This window comes from Lissotriton helveticus, chromosome 1_1 (genome assembly GCF_964261635.1).
Source record: "Lissotriton helveticus chromosome 1_1, aLisHel1.1, whole genome shotgun sequence".
Taxonomy (NCBI): Eukaryota; Metazoa; Chordata; class Amphibia; order Caudata; family Salamandridae; genus Lissotriton; species Lissotriton helveticus.
The window spans coordinates 1,465,308,103-1,465,324,873 of NC_136057.1; the positions used below are offsets into that span (position 1 = coordinate 1,465,308,103).

The following is a 16,771-nucleotide window of genomic DNA, read 5'->3' on the forward strand; positions in this document are numbered from 1 at the left end:
GCCGCCGCATCTACCCGCCCCGCATCTACCCGCCCCGCATCTACCCGCCCCACATCTACCCGCCGCCACATCTACCCGCCGCCACATCTACCCGCCGCCACATCTACCCGCCGCCACATCTACCCGCCGCCACATCTACCCGCCGCCACATCTACCCGCCGCCACATCTACCCGCCGCCACATCTACCCGCCGCCACATCTACCCCCGCCACATCTACCCCCGCTGGCTGTGTGTGTGTGTGTGTGTGTGTGTGTGTGCAAATGGAATAGGTCTCGCATTTGCAAGAGATTACGCTATTGGCATTGTAAATGACAATGCCATTTATTTATCTGTCTTCAGAACCAACACATAAATAAAAAAAATTTCATTTACAATGACAATCGCTCTAACTTTTGCAAAGGTGAGACCGTTGCATTGTAAATGCTTTTTCTGACATATTGACGTTCATAGTGCTGTGTGTAAACCACACAAGAAGGCAAAAGAAAACCACTAAGAGTCCCTCTTTATATAAAAGGTAAACTTAAAGGTATGCAACCAGCTAATTCAGTTCCTTCCAGTGCAATTCATTGTACAAGTATAAAAGTTCAATCAACTCAAACCTTTTACTCTTAAGCTAAACTTTTATTTAGAGTAGTAGTTTACAGGCCAGAGTTTTCCTCTCAAGCTGCACCATCAGTAGTACTTCTTGATGCTTGCAGAACAGGGCTTCTGGAATGTTTAGATTGTGTTCTCGAAAATGGTGAAATAATTTAGAACAATCCACAATATTTGCATACACTGCACAGCATGTTTTTTTAGTGATTTTGTGTTAAAGTCATTTTTGGATGTTTATTTTGTTGCCATTTTTTGCAATTGTTTTATTTCGTTAATCTCAGGTTGTCACAATTCTGAAATATGAACTCATTAACTGGCGGCAGCTGCTCTTGATACCTAATGTATAAATATTGAAAACCTCTGGATACTGCGTCAGTATGTTAAATGTTGCGTTTTCCTAATGCTCCTCATTGTCTAATATCAAGGAGGAAGTATGACGGTAGTGTAACTTTCACTGGAGCTTATCAAGGATTTTAAGTGATGCAAGTTAATCTTCGTTATTTGTTTAGCTACATCTTGTTCTTCATCCAGAAATTGGAAAGATGCCTCATCTGGAAAGGGATTCAGATTTCAGCTTTTGCTCATGTTTTGGCTTCTCCACAATGCTGAAAGAACTCTCGATTAAATAAACTTGTTTGTTATTATTAATTAGGGGGTTGGTATATTGTTAATTCTAAACCTACTCATACTTTCCACCCATGCTGCATTTCTGTTGGCTGACCTACCTCCTGTCCGGTGTCTCTTGTTTTACTGGCTTAGGCTTGTTCAGTCCCTAAGCAGTCTTTTGGTTACCTGTGCCCTATGCTATCTTATAGTTTCCTGTACTTTTTTCTGCCGTTGTCTTGAGTATCTTTATCTTGTCGAACGTCTGACATGCCATCTTTTTCTTTGCAAGGGCTTCGGCGCTGGTAATGAGCGATGGGGTATGATGTGACCCGGTTTCAGGGCGATGTGGATGAAGATCTTATCTGCCCCATCTGCAGCGGGGTCTTGGAGGAGCCTGTCCAGGTATGCCATATTCTTTCTGTTCGGCCTTGTAACTTGGAAATAAAACACTGGAGGATAACAAATCAATACAGCTCTTGGTTGAAAATTGCTTATTACTTCAAAAGTTTTGCCATCAGGCGCTAAAAATGGTATGACGGACTGCTCTTGCAATCTGTAGTCATTTGCTATAGATGCAGATGGCCTCTATTGGGAGTCTAGCCAACTATAGGATTCTAGACCATTCAAAACGTAGCAGCCAGACTTGCACTCAGGCTCCCACCCTACACTCATAAATACCCACCACAGTCACTACCCATGGCCTGCTGTTCATGAACTCTCACTCTTCAAACTACACACATTCACACACCATACCCACCCCTTTATGTAACCTAGCTCAATATCCACATTAATTTCCAGAAAGCTCGGCCAGCCTCTTGCTGGTACACACCCCACATTTACAAAGCCAGAGCCGAAGGTTGTGCTTTCTCCTGTATCACTTACAAAGCATGGAACAACCTTTCCTGCACATCAAGGCGGTCTCCTCAGTCTTTGAATTCCCCACGGAACTGATGACATTGCTCCTTACCTAGGTTCAAGGCACGGGCAGTGAAACCCCCATCTTATTAGTACTGGGATACCCTCCTGGGTCAAACGTGCACTCTTAGAGTAAACATAATGTAACGTATCATAAATCCTGTGTTACCTAACATAATCCATCAATGTAAATGTTTCTTCATGATGATGTCCACTGTGAGGCCTTTGTTGGCAGGTTTTCTTGTGAGCCCCTTCTCATACAAACTAGTCACCAAATGGTGGGGAAATACAAAATGGTGTGCTTTCATATGTATTTATTTTAATTGTGCTTACAACTTTTTCAATGAAACATGTTTTCAGTTTGTTAGAAATGACATTTAATTTTGTTAATAAATCAATTGGATCAGGCCTCCTACACTGTATAATAATAATCTAGCTACTCTCTGTGCAAAAGTGTCAGAATCCAGTCGAAGATTATGTATACCCCAGTGTCTGAAATGTATCTAATTGAACTCCTGGTAAAATGTGACCATACAACTATTCTTGATTAAGACAGTCCTCAGAAGCACATATCCTGATTCTATGGTATCAAACCAACCTTTGGTTATGCATGTATTCTGTTACCATATGTCGTTGGCTATTCCCATTACGCTGTATGCTTCATGAAACTATTTCATTAAATTCAGTAGTCCAGATTGGTAGAAATTACTATTTCGGGTTAAAGGACCTTACTCTTGGAAGAGTTGATTTTTTTTAAAGCTGACTTACTAATAAGCTTTTTTTTTTTTGTAGTAAATGTTTTTTATTGATTTTAATTCCAACAAAAGCCTGTGCACATGGAGATGCATCTTCAACAATCGAGTGACAGAATCAAATTAAGTATGGGACACATCCGTGTGGGGAGGGGGCACAAGCAAGAAGCCGAATACAAGGAAAGGATACAAACGTACAATATTACATAGAAATGATTCCTCTCGCGCCTAGGGGAATAAAATGCGGAATAAGTGTAGCCAGGCAGTAAATTATAATAAATGGTAGAACACCTGGGCAGGGTGGATTCTAACTTATTCGGGCATGCTAATTTCAAATCTATCAAGAAACAATCGTAATATGTCAAACATATATTTCAAAATAGATATGTATTAAATAAGGTCATATATTAAAATACTTTACTCTTTTTTTTCTTGGTGTATATATATGTATATATATTAGAGGCCCCATCCTGCAAGCTGGCTGAGGTACAACTGGTTTCTGCTCCTGCAGTGTTTTGTACTCCAAGGTATTGGAATTACCTCAGCCCGCCTCTACGAGCGAGCAATGCAAGGGCTGCTGTGTTTACAGTTCGTGACTGCACAAGGAGCAGGACACACTGTTCTCCTGTTCACGGCCCGGCGGACACTTATTTCATTGAGGCTGGGATGTTAAGTGGACTCATGGAAGCGGCTTCTATGGACATCAAGGCCATTTAAAACCGGACACTCTGCGTCCAGCCCTGCGCAGCAAGCTTACATCTGGACTGATTTTGATTCCACCCCCACACATTATCCGTGACCGCAAGGTGATTCCTGGGAGTTGTGGTATTCACACTACTCCCGCGGCTATTTGGTCATGTGATGGGGAGGTGCCAAAGCTCCCGCCTATGGGAGTGTGCAGGACTATTAAGGACTCAGGTGGGGCAGCACCTTGATTTCACAGCGGCATCCGACGAAGGCTCAAGGGAGCCGAAATGCATCATGCCATATGCTGTTCCATTAAAGCGGCTCCAATTCCCCTGTGTGGCCTCTACCTTTCGTGATTGGAGGGGTTTTGGGTGTATATATATGTATATATGTATATATGTATATGTATATGTACACAAAAAAGTTTGTCCACCAGGTGAAGACGCACATGTGGTTGTTCAAATATGAAAAAGTAAAGAGACTCGGCTTCTCCCCTATCCAACCAGCTGACATTGCCCGGAGCCCGTGACCAAGGAGCAGGAGCTCCGAAACACGTAGGGCCAATTACTTCAAAAGCGCTGTGATGTCCGGTAACGAATTAAAAAGAAGCTGTTTGAAAGTGCAGCCTCTCTCTGTTGCTTCATGTGCGTCTTCACCTGGTGGACAACCTTTTTTGTGTACAAATATTTCGGCCCGTCCTGGTCGAGAAGACTGCACTCCCTCTGAAATAATGGCGGGCCATGCGCACAAACTGTTTGCAAAGCGCACTGTGGGAAGTTAACAGTTCGAAAAAAACCGGAGCCAAGCACTTTTTTTCTCACCAAAGAGACATTAATTGGGCATGCAGATGTCATCACTGGGAGGAAATCCACTGGAGGATTTATAAATGCAGGTTGCCAGAGGAGGAAACTACGAGTCCCGGAAACGTGTCGATATGAGCAAGCCCACTGGAGGGCGTGACTCACTTGTGTTTGTTCAAATATGAAAAAGTAAAGAGACTCGGCTTCTCCCCTATCCAACCAGCTGACATTGCCCGGAGCCCGTGACCAAGGAGCAGGAGCTCCGAAACGCGTAGGGCCAATTACTTCAAAAGCGCTGTGATGTCCGGTAACGAAATAAAAAGAAGCTGTTTGAAAGTGCAGCCTCTCTCTGTTGCTTCATGTGCGTCTTCACCTGGTGGACAACCTTTTTTGTGTGTGTGTGTGTATATATATATATATATATATATATATATTAGTGTCTAATGGATCAATTGATATTAAAATTAATATTGCAATCATTCAGTATTCTTTTTGCATGGATTAATATTGTACAATTGTTTGAATATCTTTATTCGGCAATTTTTCACCATAAAAGAATGCACATACATAAACATTACATCCCAATAAAAGATATAAAATGCAATAAAAACATGGACAAATCGTCCTCAGCTAGTAGTATCTTCAGTTTGTAGTTTAAGTAACCGGGAACGTGTCAACCACGCACTTCCTAAAAACTTAGCCACCCCACAGATCATACTGGCAGATGAGGAATCTGTAGAAAGAACACGTAGTGCCTGGCTGTGGCACCTCAGCCCCATTTCCCTGCAGACAGGTTTTAACCAAAATTTCCGTGCCCCTTTGTAAGCAGGGCAGGCAAAGAACAAGTGAGCCACCGATTCCTTGGGGGCCGCACAGCCCGGGCAACCACGAGAGCGGACATCTGTGTTCAGCCATCTCCCTGTAAATTCATTCACCGGGAGCGTCCCATACCGCAGTTTAAGGTACAGCGCTCGGTCCAATGGTTTGGTTATTAAGTCTAAAAAGGGTTCCAGTTTACGCACAGACTTAATAGACAAAAACTGGTCAGTGAGTGAACCCAAATTCATAGACCTCATGGTATTATTCTGTACCCAATCCCAGTACAGTTTTTTTAAAACATCTTTTGGTGGTGGTGACTGCGACTCCCATGCCTCTCTAAGACCCAAGCTAAAAACCAATTCTTTTAATTTGTTTAACCATCTTATTTTTTTACAGGTGTCCAATAGTAACAGTTCATCCAGCCCTTCTGCGTACTTTGCGAGCTCCTCGGTTCTTCTTAGCCGGGACCAGAATAACAATGGGCGAAGCCTCACTAAGTCCTTTACTGTTTTCCTGCCCAGATCTAATCTAAGAGGGATCATAGGGGTGGAAGTGGGTAGAGCTACCACATTCCTAAAAAAATTGTTTTCCGCTCTCATCAAGGCCGAAACCCCTTCAAATCCCCACAGTTCAGAGCCATAGAGTGCTGCAGGAAGGATCTGGCCCTCGTAGATGGTCATAGCTGGGGAGACCGGTTTGCTGGTTGACTCCCGAATCTCCTTCAACATCACCCCGGATACTCTATGATGGTTTAATAGCATCTTAGACAGATGATCCTTCCAAGACATATGACTGTTAATTCGGACACCAAGATAGTCAAAAGACTCGACCAGCTCAAGGGGGGCGCTATTAAGCACAAAATTATTTCTAAATCTTCTTGAGGGTGCAAAAGCCATCAGTTTGGTTTTTAATGTATTGATAGTTAGACCTCGATTGGTACAAAAGGAGCTAAACCGATTTAAGAGTTTCTGCAAGCCCACCGGGGATTTAGAAATTAATAGGGTGTCGTCAGCGAAGAGAAGTGTGGGGATTTTCTCCCCCGCCAGGGATGGGGCATCCGACTCCTCCCCCATCAGATGGTCAACCACTCCATTTACGAATAGGGAGAAGAGAGTCGGAGCCATGACACAGCCCTGACGCACTCCTCTTCGCACAGGGATCCTATCTGTAAGTTGACCCTGGGATCCCCATCTCACCCTCGCATAGTTCCCTTCGTGTAGCTTGACGATTAGGCTCAGAAGACCACTGGGAATACCCATCTCTCCTAGAATTCCCCAAAGTTTAGTACGAGGGACCAGGTCGAAGGCGGTTTTAAGATCAATGAAGGCCATATACAAACTGCCCTTCATGATAGTAACCGCCTTCCAATAGATGGCAAAGAATCGAAAGACCTGGTCCATCGTACCTACCTTCCTTCTGAACCCCGCTTGTAAATGGGAGAGGATACTAGCCTCCTCTATCCAATCGCCTACTCTTGAAATGATGACCCTGCCGACCACTTTCTGGATTATGTCTATCAGACTTATAGGTCTGTAGTTTGCAGGGTCATCTCTAGCCCCCTTCTTGTACACGGTAACTACCTCGGCCCCTTTCCAGGAGTCTGGAACCTGGTGTCCCCTCATAATCAGGTTCATTATAATCGCGATTAGTTTAGCCCAGGACTCAGGCTCCACCAACAATAGATCCCCTGGGATCCCGTCCTGCCCTGCAGCTTTTTTGGGGGTTAGGTGTCTAATCGCCAATACTACCTCTCCCGTTGAAAACAGAAGCTCGGTATCATCCATGGGGGCCCCTTCACCCAGGCTAATCACCCCAGGACTAGTTGTTTCTTCCGAGTCTCCATATAGGGATGAGAAGTGTGTAAACCATTGCTGGCAAGTTATATGATCAGACAATGGTTGCGATTTTCTCTGCCTTGATCTATTAACTAGTTCCCAAAAGAGGTTTGGATTCCTACCACTCACTGCATTGGAGAGATCCTGCCAATGCTGTTCCTCCCACTCCCGTTTGGCCAATGACAGTTCTTTCAGGTAATCCTTCCTGGCCGCTCTAACCAGTGGAGGGTCCCCTGAAAGTAGAGCTTCTGTCAATTTTTTCCTTTTGCTTTTACAAAGTTCATTATACCAAACTTTGCTAAGAGTAGAGGGTATAGCATGAGCCCTTTTACTTTTCCCCTTCGAGATAAAAAATTTCCCAACTTGGTCTATTGTGGATTTATAGGCAGAGTCAAGGGAGGGGTATTGGGGACTGACGGTCCTATTTTCACCAGCCCATATTTCTAAGGTGGAAGACAAACCCTCAACCATTTCTTTGATACTTCCTATGTCGCCCTCATTAAGCTTAGCCTTATCCCATTTTAATCTACGATTGTTATTAAATGGGATAACTTCTTTAGTTGTTTTTAGGGTGACCATTGCACACCTGTCATTCCGAATGCCCCAATGGAATTTACAACACAGGGGGTTGTGGTCACTATCCTGGCTTGGGACGACCTCCATATCAATTAGGTCCGGCCAGAATCCAACATCCATTAGGATGTAATCGATTCGGGACGGACCGGAAAGTCTATTAAAGGTCCATGCCCCTGACTGGTCTGACAAGGTCCTGCCATTGAGGGCTCTTAGTCTATGGTCCCTTGTCAGTGCATTAATTTGTATGGCCCTAGACGACCACTTCCTAACAGGGGACAGGGAAAGAGCTGGAATAGACCATTTCGAGTCCTCCTCTTCGATACCTAAGGGGTCGTCTCCGAGAAGGGGTTCAAAGGTACAATTAAAATCACCCCCCACCAGAATTTTTGCTAAGCTGGGGCAGTTGGCTAAGGCCAAGTCCAAGGATGTTAGGGTCAAAGAGGGGGAGTCACCCTGTGTCCCTCTTGCATAAACATTAAAAAGGTCAAGCCTATCAACAACCTCCCCTCCTTTTGCCGAGAGGTGGAGTATATCATTACACTCCACGATATGTCTTGTGACCACCCAATTCAAATCTATTTTTATCCAGATAATGAGCCCGCCCGATGGTCTGCCCTTGCCCATACTTACTGCGGGCACACAGTGGGTGGTATACCCCGATTTATGTAATGGAACTAAACTCCATGTCTCCTGGAACAGGCAGACATCAAACTGCTCAATTTGTATATGCCACTCTGGAATATCCAACTTCCTCTTTAGCCCAGCAATATTCCAAGAGAGGAGGTTTATTACCCTCCTTCCTCTGGGCATGGAAGTATAATCCTCCATTGGCAACCTCTCATTAACATCCCAGGTCAAAGGGCACCCCCCCTCCTGGGCCAATGAAGTCACGGCTGCAGAACAATCAACCGTACTCATCACGGGCCCAGCTGGCCTAAAATCCTCATTAATGTCAATAGTGGTCACCATGCGGTCTGTAGGTAGAATAGCTTCTTCAGTAACAGTACTACCCCAGATTGGACGAAGACCCTCCCCCCCTAGAGATTTGTTGTCAGTTACCCCCCCCCCATGGCCCCACCTTCAATCGCAATCTTCCAGCCCTGACAGCTGAGAAAACCGATTATAGGTGTCCAATGGGGTAAAGGGCATCAAATGGTTCATGCTGGGACCTTGGTTCTGCCTATGTCCATGAGGGACTATGGACCAGGCGGAGTGTGGATCGGGCACCCTGGTCAGCTGATGACCATACTGAGGTTGATTATTAATATAAGGCGGGATAAAGGGAGGCATATAAAGTTGTGGTCTGTTTAAGTATTTAGAGTTGGTAATTTTTGCCCTGGGATAAAAGTATGTTAAAGCCCGAGGGATAACACAGGTTTCCCCTCTCCCAGGTGGCCAGTTTAGGATGTAATCAACTGCCCGAGGGTCTCTAAAATTGACCACCACTAGGTCCCCCTCAATATCTTTGGTTCTACTCCCCAGCCAATTGGTCCTTCTAACATGAGCTATATCCCCATCTATGTTAGGTGCTATCGGCCTGTGCAACCGCAACCAATGGATAATTTTATTTTTAAGGTCGGCAAATCCCTCCTTCTTATTTTCAGTTAGTTGCGGGACCCCTGTTAGGATCACCACATAGGGCACCGCTTCAGGGGGGATCTCTATTGGTGGAACCCTTTTCTGAGGCATTCTACTTTTCCATCATCTCCCTGTGCACTCAGATTGCTACTCGTCGGGGCCTTTAGAGGTGGATTGGAAGGGTCCACTCTCAACCCTGTAGCTGGGGCTTTAGGTTGTTTAGTCTGTGGTGTATTATGGGTTGGGGGCACAGCTCCCCCCGGGGGCTGGCAATTTTGCTTAGCCGAAGCAGGAACGGGAGGCAATCTAGATTTACTTTCAGGACCGGTAGAAGGGGGTTTGGGATTTACCACCACACTTCCTTTGTTTTTGGTATGAGTAGACATACTAGTTATAGCGGCTTCCAATATAGTTAGTCTAATTTCCACCTTTTTAATTGACTCATTAATGGGTAGGAGGAGAGATCTTAACAAGAATTCCAGATTCCCTGATACTGAAGAAGGAAGTGCAGGTGAAGTGATAGGTGAGGCGCCTCTAGTGTTTTTATCTAGAGCCTCAACTTGTATGGTTACTGAAGATGGACTATGACCCGGTGAATCAACTACCTGTGGGGTATGTTCCTGGCCTATTACTATAGGAATCTCAGTTGTAACCGGGGTTATTATCCCTTTACCAAAATCAGTGTGAGGTATTTTTGTTTTACCTGCTACCACCCTTTGTTTCCTTCTTTTTTTACTAGGGGGCGGGCGGTGAATCTGGGCTGTAGGATAAATATTAACTTTCTGCTTCCTAGCTTTGGCTTTATCGGCCATACGACTACCACTAGGGGTGGGTGAAACAATTATAACATTATTATTATCTGCAGGCAGACAAGGAGTAGCTACAAAGTCACGAAACAATAGTGGGACTCCATCTTGACTTACATTATCTTCATTTAGGCCAGTCATATCACCTTCACAATTTAGTTCAAGTAGGCTATCAGTGATGGGTCTGTGTTTCATATTTTCAACAGAACGACGCCGCTCTGCCCTACGCTCCGCTAGGATGGAATCCTTTTCTCCCTCGCTCCTCTTAGGAAAATAGTTCTCCAAGGATCCATTGCGTAACCTAGATTTTTTCCCCGGGGTTTCTTCTTCTGTTGCCTTATCCATTATATGATGAACAATGTCCTCCGGACTGCAACGAAAGAGAGCAGGCCCAGCCCGGCCTCTTTCGGCCCCGGACGGCCACAGACGGTCCCGCCCTTGTCCCGGGCTTCTCCCGCGCGCTCCCGCGCCGCGGGGGATTGCCTCTCCTTAAATATGTGGAAAAATGAGTGGTTGAGATAAGGGGGCGGGGCAGGCAAGGAGAGCGGCCCGATGGCGGGAGGCGAGGGCAGCCGAGACTTCTGGGACACGAAGTCCGGCCCCTGATGCTCGCAGCCTTGCCTGCACAGTGATGTTCCTTTTTGCTCCCCCGGTGGTCTCAGGAGTCCTAGGTAGCGCTGCGGGACCCGCGGAGCGGGTTCCGCGAGGAGTAGGTGATAAAGCCCTCAGCAGTGATGACGGAGCCCTCTGTGGTAAAGTCAGCAAGTTTCCCACTGCGTCCAGGTGCAGCTACCTTTTCTGCAACGAGAGGGGGGCGGGGCAGGCAAGGAGAGCGGCCCGATGGCGGGAGGCGAGGGCAGCCGAGACTTCTGGGACACGAAGTCCGGCCCCTGACGCTCGCAGCCTTGCCTGCACAGTGATGTTCCTTTTTGCTCCCCCGGTGGTCTCAGGAGTCCTAGGTAGCGCTGCGGGACCCGCGGAGCGGGTTCCGCGAGGAGTAGGTGATAAAGCCCTCAGCAGTGATGACGGAGCCCTCTGTGGTAAAGTCAGCAAGTTTCCCACTGCGTCCAGGTGCAGCTACCTTTTCTGCAACGAGAGGGGGGCGGGGCAGGCAAGGAGAGCGGCCCGATGGCGGGAGGCGAGGGCAGCCGAGACTTCTGGGACACGAAGTCCGGCCCCTGACGCTCGCAGCCTTGCCTGCACAGTGATGTTCCTTTTTGCTCCCCCGGTGGTCTCAGGAGTCCTAGGTAGCGCTGCGGGACCCGCAGAGCGGGTTCCGCGAGGAGTAGGTGATAAAGCCCTCAGCAGTGATGACGGAGCCCTCTGTGGTAAAGTCAGCAAGTTTCCCACTGCGTCCAGGTGCAGCTACCTTTTCTGCAACGAGAGGGGGGCGGGGCAGGCAAGGAGAGCGGCCCGATGGCGGGAGGCGAGGGCAGCCGAGACTTCTGGGACACGAAGTCCGGCCCCTGACGCTCGCAGCCTTGCCTGCACAGTGATGTTCCTTTTTGCTCCCCCGGTGGTCTCAGGAGTCCTAGGTAGCGCTGCGGGACCCGCGGAGCGGGTTCCGCGAGGAGTAGGTGATAAAGCCCTCAGCAGTGATGACGGAGCCCTCTGTGGTAAAGTCAGCAAAGTCAGCAATTTAATATACAGCTGTTAGAAAACCTAGAAATATACAACAAATAATTCAATGATCAAATCCCTAGTCACAATCCAGCAATGGGCCGATGAATAAACACTGTATGTAGAAACTGGCGGTATGTTATTCTACACGCGTTTCGGCAATGCCTTCATCAGGGTTCCATCTCAGAATTTACTGAATCAAACACAAAAATCACATTGTTAAATATGAAATGTATTTCCCGCTATTTACACAAAATGAGCCAAAAAATGAATACAATGGTGCCTGATGGAAAGCGTTGTTTCATTGTTAATGCTGAACTATCTTACAGACCTAAAACATAAAATGTGTGGTGATTATACATGCAAAAGAAGTGAATTTTATCTAGAAGAGATAAAGATGTTGTGCTTGACGTGCAGCATGAGGCAAATGTCTTCATGTTGATATCCCAGTGAATCCCTCCAACACATCAGATATAATCATACATAAATGGACCTTTCAACCCATCATGGTCCATGATAACTTGGATACGTTCCAGGAGAGTGTGGTACAAGACATAAAAAAACTCTATACCGCCACAAACAAAAAGAAGTTTCACATATCCAAACAGAACTGGTGTTATAAACAACTAATTACAAAACTCCAGAAAGATCACAACATCATCGTAAAACAGGCCGATAAAGGCGGAAATGTAGTCCTTTGGCCCAAAGATATGTATCTTAAAGAGGCGGAATTACAACTTAATGACATCTCTTGTTATCGCAGGAGCAATATCCAGGTCGTAAAAACTATGTGGGTTGAACAACATCAAAAATTACAAGCCTGGAGAAGTGCTGGACTTATTACACATGAGGAGTTCAGATATTTAAGAGGGGATCATCCGGTTATCCCCTCATTTTATTTGATCCCAAAGATCCACAAAGACATTGACACACCACCGGGCCGACCCATTATTTCGCCTATTGATAGCTCTTTGGAACATGTTTCCAAATATATAGACTTTTTTTTTTTGCAAGGTTATGTTAAGACTCTCAACTCGTATGTCAAGGACTCCTTTGACTTCCTAAGCAAAATTGAGCACTTTGTTTGGGAAGAGGATATGATACTAATGACTCTGGATGTTTCATACCTTTACACCTCAATAAAACACTGTGATGGACTCAAAGCTTTGGATTACTACTTAAACAAAGGCCCCCCACATTCGATGGCACATAACAAAATGTTACTGGATATGACAAAAATGTGCCTCGAACAGAACTTTTTCATCTTCAATGGCGTAATTTACCATCAGGTTAGAGGTGTGGCGATGGGGGCCTGTTTCTCACCTAGCTACACGTGTTTACACATTGGGCTATGGGAGGAACAGGTCCTAGTCGGCCAACACCACAACTTTATTTCAAATAACATTGTTTTGTACTTACGTTATATTGATGATTTTCTTTTTTGGAAGGGCAGTGTTGATAGTGCCAAAGCGTTTGCAGATTTGATTAATATAAACACCATTAATCTTAATTTCACTTCAAATGAGTTCCAAATCTATCTGTTTTTTGGATGTGGAGGTATTTGTAGAATGTAACACCTTGAATACAAGATTGTACAGAAAGCCCAGTGCAGGGAATACTATATTACACTCCAATAGCCAACATCCGGCTCACTTGATTCGTAGCATTCCTTTTGGGGAAATGCTCCGGATCAAAAGAATCTGCAGCACTGATGTCGAATGTGCGGCTGCACAAGAGGCATGCAGATTACGTTTCCTTGCCAGGGGGTATTCAAATGACAATCTCACTAAAGCGATCAAGCGTTCAAACTCAGTCAGCAGACAGGAGGCTCGGATTCCCAAAGCAAGAAACATCCACACGGATGTCTCCTTGGTAGGGGAGGTTAAAATAAGTTCCCCACGAGTTATTCTGACGTTTAACCGACAACATGGGGCTCTTCGGAAAATTTTGTACAAAAACTGGAACCTGGTTCAAAGTGATCCAGTGATTGGACACAAAGTAGACAACAAACCAGAGCTCACCTTCCGAAGATCTCCTTCAATGTTGAAGGCTTTAGTCAGTAACACCTTGGAGCCAAGAGCCTCCACCACTTGGTCGACACTTAAGAAGGGCTTTAAGGCATGTCCGCAATGTAAAGCCTGCCGGTTCGGCAGCAATAGGACCCACTTTATGAGCCCATTTCATGAACATCCAATTGCCATTTCCAAGTGGCTTACCTGCAAGACTGAATACGCCATCTATGTGTTGGAGTGTCCGTGTGGACTCCAGTATGTGAGCAGTACTAAACTGCCCGCCCACCAACGGATACTCCAACACATACGTGCAATTTCCGGGCACGATCAAAATTATCCGGTTGCCAGGCATTTTCAGGAGAAACATCTAGGCATACCTGACCAGCTCCAATTTTTTTCTGATTGATTGTGTAGAAGTTTCAAGGAGAGGAGGGGACCGTGAGGCCAAACTCCGTCTCCTCGAGACGAGGTACATTTTGGAGCTCAATACGAAAAATCCTAATGGATTAAATGACAGGGAAGACCTTTACACCTGCATTTAGGATTTATCAGTATGCCCGTAAGACCTGTCCGGATTCAAAAAATATTTTTCATCCCAGTAATGTCACTTTTTATACCATAAGCTCTTGACATTGTGGTGACTCTGTTGCATATATTTTTATAATCATGAAAATAAGATTTTTTAGAAAAACTTTTTCTGATCTATATTTCAGGAATTATCTGTTGTTATAGTTGCACTTTATATTGCTAATTTTGCACAATCACCTTTGCACTTGTTATGTTTCTAGCAGGCATCGTGACAGGCCCACTTGGGCTCTATTCAGATCATTTTACTTTTGTTTCATAAAATTGGATTAACGCTGTTGCATTGCACTTGAGCATATTACTTGATTTTTTGCACAACATGGATATTTGGATTGTTTACATGTAGACAATGGGTCGATACTCTTTTACATAGACATAATTATTTGTCATGTTTTGATACCATTTCTATTGGTTCGTGTTGTGTAAATATGCTTGTATATTTATTAACCAAATAATTGGTTTTATTGAATGTAAAATATTTGGGGAAATTTACATGTTTCCTAAAGGCTTTCTTTCATGGATTGCACAACTACAGCGTTATCATGTATAGTATTTTCACCATTTTTATGAATCATTCTGATGCACTGTCACTTTAAATGCCCCGCTCAATGACGAGCAGTTTGTCATGTGATCAAGCCTTTTCGAAGGCGAAACGCGTCATGGCGGCAGCGCCGGCTTTATTTTAATAAACCACCTTTGCACCAGCACTCTTTTGGGTCGACTCTTTGTCACTACGGATCCGGCAGTTCCCTGTCTTCTAAGTGATGAGCCTCGTAAATAAATAAATAAATATATATATATATATATATATATATATATATATATATATATATATATATATATATATATATATATATATATATATATATATATATTAGTGTCTAATGGATCAATTGATATTAAATATAATATTGCAATCATTCAGTATTCTTTTTGCATGGATTAATATTGTACAATTTAATATACAGCTGTCCGAGAACCTAGAAATATACAACAAATAATTCAATGATCAAATCCCTAGTCACAATCCAGCAATGGGCCGATGAATAAACACTGTATGTAGAAACTGGCGGTATGTTATTCTACACGCGTTTCGGCAATGCCTTCATCAGGGTTCCATCTCAGAATTTACTGAATCAAACACAAAAATCACATTGTTAAATATGAAATGTATTTCCCGCTATTTACACAAAATGAGCCAAAAAATGAATACAATGGTGCCTGATGGAGAGCGTTTTCATTGGTAATGCTGAACTATCTTACAGACCTAAAACATAAAATGTGTGGTGATTATACATGCAAAAGAAGTGAATTTTATCTAGAAGAGATAAAGATGTTGTGCTTGACATGCAGCATGAGGCAAATGTCTTCATGTTGATATCCCAGTGAATCCCTCCAACACATCAGATGTAATCATACATAAAGAGGATTGGCACCTCCCCACATACCTGTATGTAACTGGTCTTGATGATGTCTAGAGGAATCTTGTATGTGGAGGAAATGGGGTCACGAGGGACCATTTGTAAAGTGCATGATAGCAAGAGAGCGCACTTACTCTTATCCTAAGGGCAAGGAAGATGAAAAGAAATGAATAGAGTATTAGATTCAATGATACCGGTTTGACAGAACGAGAAGTAAATTAACTTATGCGCAAAAAACAGGCCATACATTACCTCCCATCGCATGTCATCCCACCTCTCCTCTCAGCATGAATATATATGTGATATTTAACAGGTGGCCAGTCACTTTCCGGGCCTCCCATTCAGACATCTGGGTGTCACCCATCTAGGGCCAGCAGGTCCTTCAACTTAGTGAGATAGTCACTCCATTGCTCAATGAGGGTACACCTCCCATCTCTGGCTTGTGTATCTGCTCGTATTGAGAGCTCTGCGAGACCCAACGAGCCACATCCGTCTGCCATGCCGTAATTTAGAAGGCAGTCACTGCTTTCCAGGACATAGCACTACGACGCTTCACAAGAACCAGTTACCAGACCCTGAAAGCTTATCAGATGTTTTGTCTTTTTTGTTACTATCTCTGTGTTAAGGATACATCGAGTAAGGTCGCAGGCTAGTATGGAATTTCTAATGGTAGAAATAAAAGCGGTCACTGTTTGCCAGTAATCTGAGATCACTGGACAAACCCACACCATATAAATAAATTCCCCCTCAACCTGTTGGCATCTGAGACATTGTGTTTGTGTGCCTGGGTAAATTTTGCCTATTTTGTCTGAGGAGAGGTATGTGTGATGCAAATAGTTGAATTGTGTAAAGCGTAACCTAGCATTCCGTGTAATTGTTTTGACGGACCCCAGACATCTGTGCCAAGCAGCTTCCATTAATTCTGTTCACAACTTGTCTTCCCATCTCTCCTTAAGGTTCTGGAAGCAGGGATCTGAAGGATCCTGCTTCAAAGTTTCAATTAAAGATATTTCTCGTCTCAAACTTTTTGTGGTCCGCATCAGTAGTAATAAGCTTCTGTTATGCCAAACGGTGGTAAAATTACTCAAGGCTTGCTTCTCAATACCAGTTTATGGCCCTTGTGGATTCTAAGCAAGTCATACTAGATTCTTTTGGTGGCTAATT

The 16,771-nt window shown here is 44.4% G+C and overlaps 1 protein-coding gene across 1 annotated transcript in view; it reads left to right on the forward strand.

Annotated features, from left to right (window-relative positions):
- Positions 1 to 16,771, forward strand: part of RNF41 (ring finger protein 41) — a 320,109-nt gene that overhangs the window by 135,865 nt on the left and 167,473 nt on the right. The window contains exon 3 of the mRNA XM_078686225.1: positions 1,491 to 1,603. Coding sequence (XP_078542351.1) covers positions 1,514 to 1,603 — 90 coding nt within the window. The 5' untranslated portion in view covers positions 1,491 to 1,513. The remainder of the gene's footprint in view (positions 1 to 1,490; positions 1,604 to 16,771) is intronic.